At 33.8% G+C, this 12,702-nt stretch overlaps 1 protein-coding gene and 1 long non-coding RNA gene across 6 annotated transcripts in view; one reads left to right on the top strand and one right to left on the bottom strand.

The window, feature by feature from the left end:
• Positions 1-12,702, bottom strand: part of DLC1 (DLC1 Rho GTPase activating protein) — a 221,348-nt gene that overhangs the window by 122,707 nt on the left and 85,939 nt on the right. The window contains exon 7 of the mRNA XM_085223085.1: positions 2,481-2,514. Coding sequence (XP_085079211.1) covers positions 2,481-2,514 — 34 coding nt within the window. The remainder of the gene's footprint in view (positions 1-2,480; positions 2,515-12,702) is intronic.
• The window catches only part of LOC146544487 (uncharacterized), a 107,188-nt gene that overhangs the window by 54,370 nt on the left and 40,116 nt on the right, over positions 1-12,702 (top strand). For 3 of the 5 annotated variants that reach the window (XR_014883145.1, XR_014883144.1, XR_014883146.1), the window contains exon 3: positions 8,060-8,170. This is a non-coding gene — a long non-coding RNA (uncharacterized LOC146544487). Of the gene's footprint in view, positions 1-8,059; positions 8,171-9,043; positions 9,122-12,702 lie in introns of all 5 variants that reach the window. The other 2 variants (XR_014883142.1, XR_014883143.1) reach the window with 1 other exon arrangement.

Genomic DNA, 12,702 nt, shown 5'->3' with positions numbered 1-12,702 from the left:
CATTTTCCCTGACTGTGCTTGTTGCTTGATCTTCTACTTTAAAAGAGTTGTTTTGAAAGATTGATTTTTTTCCACCATTGCCAGAGGTGTTATAATGTTGATGCTTTTTTAAGAAGTCTTTCTGAAAAATATCTGATGTACATCATTTGCAATGCCCTAATTCACACAACTTGAGCAATAACGTCAGGCATGACTGATGTTCTGCTCAATACTCTAGTCATTTATAGATTTTTGCCAAGGGGATTCTGCAATTGCAGATTTTACTGCACTTTCCATGGGGGAAAAAATGCCAGTTAAGTCATGCAACTCTTCAATTACTAATTGACAAAAGTAGCAAAGTTGTTGGTTTTTGAGGTTTTGATGTTTTTTTTTTCCCTGAAAATTTGCATTTGATGTAGCCTAAATTTAGTGTAGAGTGGAAAATGCATAGTATTGAGAAAATACTTTATTTCAAGGATTAAAAATTACTATAAAACAGTCAATAATGTGTGAAGTAAGTTGCTTAAGCAGCTTGGTCCACTTAAGGGTCTAAGATTGGCTGACTATTGGAAAAGCATTCAAAACCATCTGGAATTTATAGAATAGGAAGCCTTGTGAAAACAGGTATTCATTTGTTTATCTAGAATTTTGGAACCAGAAACACTGAGTAGCAGCCTTTTACTTCTTTGAATTTCTCATTCCAGTCCTAGATGAAACCAAACCATATTAGGTAGGAAAGAGGAAACAAATAATTGCTAACTACATTAAATCCTCAAAATCAGAGATGATGTTCAACTTGATATTTTGGATGCACTTTAAAACCAATAATAATAAAACACAATCCAATTTTGTTACCTTTGAGGTCTTTGCATTGTCAATAATGAAATAAACCAGCCTTTACTTTTTGTTTTGATTTTTCTTTAGTTAGTTTGTAATAATATAAACTAAAAAGAGTTCAATTGCTCATGTTTTCAAATATTAAAAAAAGTACTTGTTTCGTTCTCTTACAGGAGAAATGCAAATATGTCACTATTTTGTGAACGTCTTCACACCTTACTTATGGCTCAGTCTTTCGTGAGTTCTGTGTAACGTCATTTATCTGGTGAACTACAAGCAGCAATGATCAAAGGCTATTTAGATCACAAAACACGGGAAGTGAACATTTGAGTCTTAAACATTTGAGCATTTGACAAAAGTAGTATAAGAGCTACCACTAGATGTGATTTCAGTCAATAAATCTGATCTAAATAATTACTTCCCTAATCATGCTCAATATTTCAAAAAAAAAATAACATAGTCTCATAACTGCTGAGTTGCAAAGGGTCAGCGCGGGTGAGGGGGGAAATCCAGAACTGATTTAAAAAAAAAAAAAAAAAAAACAACAATCACATTTCCATTCAAATTCCAGTTTGTGCTCAAGTTCAGGGAAATGTCAGCAAGATGATTCCATATGACATTATGTTCTATTTGTTTGTAATATTCAGTAAAACAAAAACATTTTATCAGTGAGGTAAAAAATAATACCATCTGTGAAATCTACATAGAAAATGATTCCTCAGCATTGATCACGGTTTCGGAACTGTTTATGAAATTCACCAGCTAAATTAGCAGCTTCCCAATCAGACAGCTCCATAGCTTTTACAGTGAAATTGTCTCCAAAACTTTTTTTTTTTAACCTATTCCTACCATTTTATAAGCCAAATAAAATAAATTATATGAACCAGGATAACACAAGAAAACATAATCAACAATAATAATAGAAAACCCTAGAATGTTGGGTGGTATTTGAATATTTTGAGGTAATGCTGAGACTCCAATAGCAAATTGTCTATTAAAACACATAGTGAAGAAACCAACAGAAACTACAGAGGTCCATAGAAGCTGGAGCATTCTTGAGTGTCCACAACAATGCCAGCTTTTATTTTTCACTAAGCTTGCTAATATATTTCACATATCAACACCAAAGTACAGTGCTCACAGAATACATATAATATACAAGAATAGAAAATTGGCCTTTTAATACTGTGAAAAATTTTGCCAAAATAAAAATTCTTATCTCCAGTGAAGTACTTCAGAAAAACAGAATTTTATGTCATCCTTACAGACAGATAGCAAAGTTCAAACTAAATCATCCAATCCCACTAACTTGAACCAACATATTGGCATCTGCGTTTGCTAATCAAGACATCAAATAAGTCAGAATAGCATCTATAATGTGAATGACATCTAAGGTATAGCTGCAATTCAATAAGGTGCTTTGCAAGATAACATCAAACACTGATTATATCTCTGTGATATCTCACAGAAGTCTGAATGCTTTTCAGAAAGAGAAATACCCCACTCATGAAACAATAAATAACACACACATTCAACAGATTTCTAAACCTGTACATTCAAAATCTCATAAAGACATTATTTTCCCAGTTAGTCACAAAATGCTATATTTCAGTAAGCAAATACAAGGATGTATTTGTATTAAGAAATAGCAAACATTTACTCACCAGCCTTCTCCTTTTCTGAGATAACTGGCATAGCCTGGAGAGAAAAAAGAAAAAAAAAAAAAAGGAAAAAAAAGCCACTGTTAAAAAAACAAAGAATTTAGGGAAAACATTATAAAATATTAATGTAAAATTTATGAGTGTCCAGAAAATCTGAAAAGAACAGAAGTCTCAGTGTGAGAAACATTGCCATTTGAATGACTTTCCATTATGAAACTAATAACTGCTTACAAAATAAACAAAAAAATGGATGAGGACAGAAGGGAGGAGATGGAGTTAACATGATATTCCAGTGATTTCATTGTGAAATAATCATCCTAGGAAACATGCCCACAAAATTCCAGAATACTGAATGGATCTGAAGGAGTGAAGGTAGAAGACTGTAGCTGAAGATGAGATAAAACACATCTTTCTACTTAAGAAGTCTAGAATAATTCTACCATTGAATTCATGAAATCAGGGTTTGGGCTCAAACATACCTGCAAAGCATGCTGATTTCTTTTTTTTTTTTTTTTAATCTTTTATTTCTTTTTCTTTTATTAATTTATCTTTTGTTTTATATATCTTTTAAAGAAAAGTAATAGAAATATTTTCACATTGCTATAATTGTTTTTGGCATTATACTTTTTCACGTTAAAAGAAAAGCATGCCATATTTTTCTTAAATTAAATAGCTTTTATAGGCTGAATTAATAGCACAACGGAATTTATATGGTACACATACAAACAATTAAAGAATACACAACTGTGATTAAAGTAAGAAAGGCCAGATGAAATATGGGATTGGGTGTGCAATGTATACAGAACTGCCATGGGAATCAAGATATTATGAATGTTGCTCTGAAAGTAATGCCCCCTAATTTGCTATGTTGGCCCACAATGTCAGAAGTGGGTACTAGTGGTACAGCAGTAGAGCTTGAATCTTCCTCCAATATTCTGTTACGTTTTGTTGCTGTGTGACAGATGGCAGCTGAGGGGCAGCCTGCAAAATGGAGTCTGACGTGGAAGTGCATATGGAATAAAGATGCATTATGGAATTCCTACATATGAAAAAAATGGCACCCGTTGACATTCACTGATGCTTACTGAATGGTTATGGAGCCCAAACAGTGGATGTCAGCATAGTGGGGTTGAGGGCTTCAGCAAAGATGACAGAGATGTGAAAGACAAGCCACATTCCAGATGGCCATGCAGATTTTTATGAGTGTGACACACAGGCTCTTCCATTGCTGGTGAAAATGCATAGCTAGTGGTGGTATCTATGTTAAAAAGTAATGCTTTGTAGCTGAGAGTTTGCTCTATGAAATAACGTTAGCGTTCTTCGTTGAATTTTCTATGGAAATAAATACGAGGCATTACTTTCAAAGAGACCTATGCATTTTTACAACCCTTTTGCTCATGGCATTTTATTCAGTAAAATTTTCCTACTCCCGACACCAGAGGAAAAGAAAGAAGGGGAGTGATGGACAGAAATCACAAGACAGACAGTTTCAGACTTCTTGAAATAGTTTTGAAAAAATTCATTTAAGATCTGTTCTTTCCTGCTCTATAGAATGTTTTATAACATTTAGAAAAATAAAATCAGAAACAATATACACTAATAAATACTTGAGACATGAGAGACATGATGTGGCAATAAGAACTGTCAGCTCTGAAATCATAAGCTGTGTCATGGAAAGAGGCAACAGATTTGGGGAGACCTTTCGAAGGTCAAAAGTTCAAGGTCAGGATGAAAGGCTTTAATTCAGTGGATTTAGGTGAAGCAGGTATAGGACTCCATGAGGATATGAAAGAGTGATGAGCAAGAAAGGTAATTTCTATGTAGCTTTACAACAAACTTCTTGGATTGTAATAATGTTGCCTGTAGCTGTAATGCAAGTCAATGGCAGGGTCTTTGATTTACAGCCAAAAATATATCATAGTAAATTTGTTAGATGGTAGGCCTAAGAGTTGATGTATATTTTAAGTGGGAGTAGCCCAGGTAAGTAGTGGCTGGAAATATACAGAACTATTATGCCTCAGGACAATTGTGTCACAAGATTAGTATTTCTGTTACTTAGAATGAAGAAACAATTTAAGTTGCAGGTAATGTAAAAACTGATTGAGGTTTGCATATGAAAGTAATGCCTATGTTAACTACACTAAACTTGTAGCAATCCACTAAGACTGATGGTACAGAGACCAATATGGAACACACAACCTAACAAAAGCAAGAATTTTAAAATGGAGTCATGTGGATGGATAGGAAAAAAAAATACTAGAACACTTGTGTAAAGAAATATATTTGAAATGGTAGCATTGCAAATATGTTTCCATAAAATAATTATGAGAAGGACCTCATACAGTGGCCCAGTGGTACAGTTCAGTATACAGCACAGTATAGTACAGTACTTATAACTTCCATTTTTCACTACTCCAGGTCCATAACAATGCATTACTTACATAAAAATGTATTATTGCCTCATTTTTCTTCTTGATATCAGATTTGGCCCTCTTTTTTTTTCCCCCCAGCCAAACATGATTCCAATTCCTTTACACGCTTTTAAAGTCAGAACTCATAGAATGGTTTGAGTTGGAAGGTTGGGCGATCTCAAGGATCATCAAGTTCCAACCTCCTTGTCACAGGCAGTGTTGCCAAGCACTAGATACATACTAGGTCAGATTGCCCAGGGCCCCACCCAACCTGGCATTTTAATGCTTCCAGGGATGGGGCATCCACAGCCTCTCTGGACAGCCTGTTTCATAACCACACCATATTTTCAGTGAAAAACTTCCCCCTAACATCTATTCTAAGTCTTTCCGCCTTTAGTTTAAAACCATTCCCCCTTCTATCACTATCTACAATTGAAAAAGTTGATTTCCTTTCTGTTTACCATCTCCCTTTAAATATTGGAAGGTCAGCAAAACTTGTTTTCTCTGATTTGGTCTTACTGAATGAAGAAGTGAGTTACTTATTTGTACACAGCACATAATGCAATGTTTTCCAGGATCCAAATATATTCTCAAATTCTAGTGAATAGAAATAAAAAAAAAAAAAAAACAACCAACCAAGAAAACCACCACCACTAACGAAAAAAGCCTCTAAAAAATTTACTGCAGCAACAAAAGTAATGCAAGTAAAATATTTTCCTTAAAACAGAATAGAAAGCAATTTTTTCAAAGAAATATCAGCATCCTTTCAAGCATAAAGACTGCAAGTAACAGGATTGTTTGTCTTAGAACATGGTATGGTGGTAAACTTATAAATTTTGAATCCATTAAAACAGTTATGAAAGATGAACAATTTTCTCCTAAAGTCAAGACTATAAATAAGCAAGTCTTGCTCATTAATTCTTTAGAATTTAAGAACTTGTGTCATTGTTTTAGTCAAGGATTTAGATTTAAGGATATTTTTTAGTCAAGGATTTAGATTTAAGGATATTTTTTAGTCAAAGATTTAGATTTAAGGATATTTTTTAGTCAAAGATTTAGATTTAAGGATATTTTTTAGTCAAAGATTTAGATTTAAGGATATTTTTTAGTCAAAGATTTAGATTTAAGGATATTTTTTAGTCAAAGATTTAGATTTAAGGATATTTTTTAGTCAAAGATTTAGATTTAAGGATATTTTTTAGTCAAAGATTTAGAATTGCTTAGCTTAGAGAAAAATGGTAAATCTTCCTATTTTATTAAAAAATGCAGTAAAAATAAAGGCCCAGACTTTTTTAAATCTTTATCCACAAAGTACTTTCAATTATGTGTGTTTTCTAAACAGAGTGTAAATCTACTGAATCAAGATGCTTTGCTTTTTTTATTTTTGGCAAAGAAATAAAATGAGCTAAAAATTGTCAGAACATTCTTTTGTTACTTAAAAGCTGAGAACAAAACCCTAAATGAACATAGCATTTCTTGAAACTTTTAAATAACGTAAACAGTAAGGAGGGCTTGCTCAACATCATCACAGGCAGTACTATTATTGGTTTAATTTTTTTGTTAGTACAGCTACGTATACTTGCTTACATGCTGTCCAGTGGGAAAACATGGTTGTTACTTATGAGAAGTACTCTCATCTCCAGTACACTTTTGAATTCATTTGGGACCTTCTTCCAACGAGTTCCATATGGTCCAAATGAATTGCATTCCCGGGAAGTGATTTAACATTTCTGGCAATGGAACAACTAAGCCAGATTTTCTTGCTTGGCCAGATGGGTTCACTATAACTTCACATTATTTCTCACTTCTCACAAGTTGTAGAACTTGACTAACAATTTCTACAAGATTGGGTCATTTAAAACAAACAAACATACAAACAAACAAGAAAGAAAGAAACCATTAAAGCCCTTTCCCACCCAAACCAAAAGCCCTGGCGTATAACCTTTTTACATCTCCTCACAGATACCAATACTCCCTTAATGTCAGACTTTTTAACAGTATGTGCCCTTAGCAGCTGGGGGAGGAAATTCCTCTGGAAAGGTAACCACGCATGACTTGCCTATCAACTCATTGCTGAAACATACCATAGACTTTTTTATACATATATATATATATATATATTTTTTTTTTTTTTTACACTTCAAAGCAGGATTTTACCCTAGGAAGAAATTACCTCAAATGTCATAGCTAATATTTCTGTATGCACTCTTGCTGTTTTGCAACTGATCCCATTTAAATACGCTGTCTGCAAACGTGAATATAAAGTACACATAAATAAAAATATCCCATGAATATAGTCAAGTTGCAGTTGCTCTGCACAAATATAAGTAACTACACGCAACACTGGATTAGATAACAATTTCCTTTGATTTTTATTAGAAGTTAGTTGGAGGACTGTCTTCTGATTAGAAACAAAATAGTGGAAATTTTTAGAAAATCAAAACTTAAAGTTTACGATCAAATGAAAAGTATTATTTGATTGAAGCCAGAATATCTAAATTTTTGAAGCTTTTAAGAGCATTTTTAACAGGAAAGAGATGTAAATACATAAGAAGGCCCAGAATTTCAAGTGACAACCATGAAAGATTCATTATGGGCATGTTGACGCAAAATACCCTTTTTGTATGCTTTCAAAGTGTGGGAGGCAAGACCAGGGATACTGGATACTTGAGCAAATAGTTCTGTGTAGTAACACAGACTGCATCTAACATTCGTTTACTGAAAAAGGAAAGAAAAAATCCCTGTCACATTAGCTTCCTTCTGTAACATAGTCAAAGTTCAGATATTTTGTCTTTGAGTATGGCAAAATAATTAGCACTGTAGCTTTTCTGAACAGGAGCAGTACAGCTAGATACTAAATGAGTACAACGTCTATCATGACTGATTCTTTTGCAAAGGGCTGTAATAAACAGGAAATTTCCATATAACCTCGAAAAGTTACTGTAGAGGAGCACACAACATGCAATTTCTGAAAAAAGTATCTATTGATATCTTTCTGGTTTTGGTACTGTCTGATAAACCAATTGGAGTGAGTCTATATGTCAGTTTTCCAAACACAAGATAGCTCATCTTTATTTTCAAGACCATAAATGTTCACTTTTCCCCTCATCCACATATTTTTCCCCAGAATAATATTTCTGAGGCTTTTATTTTTATTTTTTTTTATTGCAGAACATAAAGTACATCAGGCACCACATGAATTATATTTTCAGTTCTGCCAAGTAGTCATGATGAATATTTGACAAGGCCTTTCGGAACACTGTCAGCTCTCCAGTCGTTCAGGTATGCATTTGAATAGACATGCTGAGAAGATCTGATAAATCTTGATCTAAAACCATTTTTCTATTTTTTAATGCTGAATTAATTATTTTTCAGTTTTTGTTGGTGTTTTTTTTTTTTTTTTGCTTATTTTGGTGATGAATGCAAACTGCTGCCATGCTCACACATTTTCCATTACTTTCTAGTATTCTTACTCTCTCTCTCTTTTTTTTTTTTGGTAATATATCTAAATTGAGCAAAGCTACAATTAGGTAGAACTTAATAATCTGTTTCCTGGCAACTTATCAACAGTCAGTGAAAAGCTTAGGTCCAAGAATGATCTCAAAGATTTATAGATTCCCTCAAATAAAACACAGGTAGGCAATGATTACAAACAGTGGAAGAAATATCTTCTATTGCTCAGAGTGAAAGGAAGACTACAGGGTAACCGTCAGTCTACTAGGATCTAGAATGGGAAAACTTGGACTTCATATAATTATGGGCTAGTGTCTTTTCCTGAGCTCAGGCTCTTGATAAGATAAGCCTTCATCTTATCTTTTGGAAGCACTTCTAAATCAATCACCTTTTACAACTGCAATTAAAAATCATGGTCTAAATTTTCACTTTACTGGATGCTTTAGTTGCAAAAAAAGCTCTATATGCAAAAGTTTTAAACAGAACTATATTTTTCACTGAAATGACTTACTTTAAAATCAAATCACTATTTCAATTCCTAGAAAATTTGTAGTTGCATATTAAGGAACAGAAAAGACCAGTCTTCAAATTTTGTAAGCAAAAATGACTTCTATTTAGTGTTTAAATAGGATAGTTGTTTCTGAGACCAGAAACCAATATGTATATTTAATTATATCTATTGCCTTCCTTCTGCGTAAACAGCCACTGAAAAGAATGAAAACCTCTAATGAAGAATGATCTGCTTAGAAAGAATACAGAATCTGACAAGAAAGAATACAGGTACAATTTCCAAGGAAGTACTAATGCACCAAGTGACAAAACTCCGTATTCTGTTAAACAGTGGCCATAGTAAAAACTGATGTCATCACTACTCAGACAGAGAAGAGACTTGAGGAATTTTAAATCTTCTCAAACTATACATTCTATACCCTCAGGAGTACTTAAATAAGCATTTTCTGTTATTTAGAAGGCATGCACTAGTTTTCTTAATTTGCTTAAGTAAAAGTTAATATTAACTGGGTTATTTTATGGAATAAAAATCAATGATCACTCAGATGGCTTGAGATTAGGGAAATACTGCATTTCATACTCTGGAATTTCCTCAGTGATAACCTCATTACATGGTACTGACTTAATATCTCCATTGGAAAAGTTTTAAACTAAAGCTTTTGTTATTGATGAATCAGAGCTAGAAAGTAAACAACTAAAAAAAAGCTTTTTTAAAAAGTAATCACTTAAGAAGCCATTTTTTGGTACTGAATCAGTATTTAGTACTGAACTGAATTAGCATAGCAATAAGGTAAGAGAAAAGTCAAGGAAGATTGATATAATTATTTTGAATTATTTACAAAAAATATTTTATTAAACTCAAATTTTAAAAGTTGTAAGCTTGCTATAGTTTTTAAAATTTAGATTTTTTTTTCCTTTAGCTTAAGGGATAAGGAAAAACAACAAATTTCTGGATAGATGAACTTTAGAAGTGGAATTCAGCTACGTCTTTTTTGTAGTCATTCATTTTCCTGAAGATTGCAATTACTAATAGTAGAGCAGAAAATAATTAAAATCCACTCAACAATAAAGTTTCATCAGTTACTTAACTCCATTTAAAATTTAACCAACACCACATTCAGAGGCCTCTAGTTAGACTTTGACTAGACTACAAATTTCTGTTCTGGTGAAAGTACAAAGCTGTATGCTTGCCTGCATATGTTCTCCTTCAAGCTGTTTTATGTCTCTCCCCAACACTTTGTTTGCTGGCCAGATATTTCTGTTTGTTCGAGCCTCTTCATGCCACTGAGGTCATGCACAGAGACCCCATCTAGCCAGTGTAAAATGGTTGGCAGTCCTCTCCCCTCAAATCTCTTGCCAAGAGCATGCACTAGGACTGGTCTGGTAACTTCCTACAACTTCATCATTCCGCTGTTATATTGCTACCTTTATGAGTGTGGAAGTACAAAAACAAAGATTTGGGATCATTCTCTTGTACCACATTGGTGTTACTATGGACTTGTCATAGTATAAGCTTCTGGTGCTCTGAATTCTGTCAGGGTCACACCGACTTATGTGACAGATAATGGGAATGGTTTATTTGCAGCTTCTTCTCCATTAAGGAAAATTTAGCTGTAGTATAGAATTAAGTCCTTATTCTTTAAGGGTATTTCTAGAGACTTTAGTCTTCAGAACAGCAGCTGTGAGCAGCTCAAAAACCTGAGAGTTACCATCACACTTTTTGTGAAATGGATTTAGTAATGACTATGATTCTTTTCGTCCAGCAGTTGTCAGACCTCACATTACTTGCATATCAGGACTTGGAATAAAAACAAACATGTAAAATAACCTTGGTTAGGAACTACCTTCGAATAGTTCCCTGGATAAATAATTGTTTCCACTTGACCTATTCTTTAACTGCTAGACAGGACTTACAGCTTCAAAAGAGGCGTCAGATAAATTTTAATGTTAAGGAACATTTATACAGCTTATGATAGTAACATGACGTGTGCTTCATCCAGTTCCACTAGTCTCTTCCCTAAAGGAAGATTTAGCAGAGGGTTGTTGGTGTTAGGGTAATATGGATAGGTCGCGGTTGGACTTCATGATCTTTAAGGTCTTTTCCAACATGAGCAATTCTATGATTCTATGATAACTGGAATGTAAGCATCAAACCAGAGATATGACACTATCTAGAACTGGAAAAGCTCCAAGAGTGCTCATGCTTTTCATCAATTAGCAGAGGTTCTATTAGGGTTCATTTACATATACAGAGATTTTTCCCAAGCTTAGAAGTCATTTATTTAGCTAATGTTTATCTTATAAAACCTTTTACAATAACAAACACATCAATAAAGCCTGAGACATAGGCAAATGTGAACTATTTAGGAACTAAAGGGCACCCAGCTCTAGGGCAACAGTAAAAGATAATTAAAATCTCATGTTTCTTATTTGTTCCCACATCATGTAATGTGTACAAATGCGATTTTGCCTTAAAGCTCTTAAATCTGGGGACTGCTTCTGTATGGCTGACAGAAATTCCAGGTGATCTCAGTCTTCTCATCTCTTTATATGCAAAACTTGCAACCTTAGAATCACTCCATGTTTCAAGTAAATAAAAAATTCTTTCAATCATGTGATGATAGAATATCAAAAATTACATGACAACTGTAAGTTACCTAATACCTTTGAGCATCTTCTCCCAGAGTAAAAGGGGAAATTAAAAACAATGCAATCATTTCTGGCCCCCTCCAAGAAAACAAAGAAGCAATTCCTACCCTTTATCCCAAGAAAAGCAAGTCATTCTTACTAATTTTGAAGGTTGTAGATGTGAAAATCAGAAAGCTTGCCTCATTCCTGCATGTGCCAGCCTACTAGAATGCAGAAGTTGAGAAAGACTAGCGATATAAATCATCGTATATGTAAATGAGCCATCTGATTCTAATGCTCTTTCCATGACGTCAGCCCAAATCTACTAATTGATTGCTATCTACAGTTTTAAATTTTGCTAATATTCGTCTCCTGGATCTCTCTGGAGTCAGAAGAAATAAAATCATATTCAATCATATTCAAATTTCTTGATTATTAGAAATACAGGATTGGTATTTATACTACTTAAGGAAGATGTTACTGTGTCCAGCTTTATATCATAAAAAAAACAAATTGGATGTAGAGCACTGCAATAACTGACTGATACCAAGAGAAGTGACACCTAGTCATGCTCCTATGTGAATTCTGATCTTGAACTTTATCAAGGCATAGAAGAACAGATTACTATAAATGCTGCACCTCTTCTATAACAGCTAAACCCCTGCTTCCTAGAGAAGATTGCAATTCATCACTCAAGGAGATGAAGAGTCACATAATAATTATGCTAATAACAGAGTGATGGAAAAAAGAGGGGGATAGCATGCTAGACAGAATCAGTGGTAGATCTAGAAGAGTCACTTTAATGTCAAGTAAAGAGTGTCTTATTTTTACAGGTGTCAGAGGAGATCAGAAGATTGTAAGTGTAAAATTAATACATTCCAGTTAGTTATCACTGAGTCAGCTTGATGTGATAGTTATCGTATGTCTTTCTGGTTTACTAAAGCAAAACAGATCAATATAAATGACCCTATTTTCTTCAACAATGAGAAAACAAATGAGCAGAAGCATAAGCACACAAGAAAGTAGCTTGGAAAAGAGGAGGAAGTTGAAGGAAGAGACCAAATACTGAAATAGACTGTCTGGATCTTGTTTGCCTATTAGACCATATCCTTGGTATCTGTTCTTTCTGCTTCAACTCACAGCAAATGTGAATTTAAAAATCACCAAACAACACTACTGTGACTTTGTAGTATTTCTCTAGTTCATACAAGAGAAGAGATGAA

The sequence above is a fragment of the Meleagris gallopavo genome, chromosome 4, assembly GCF_905368555.1.
Source record: "Meleagris gallopavo chromosome 4, MGAL_WU_HG_1.1, whole genome shotgun sequence".
Classification (NCBI taxonomy): domain Eukaryota; kingdom Metazoa; phylum Chordata; class Aves; order Galliformes; family Phasianidae; genus Meleagris; species Meleagris gallopavo.
Note: the sequence above shows the minus strand (reverse complement) of the source record. Positions and strands in the feature narration are given on the sequence as shown.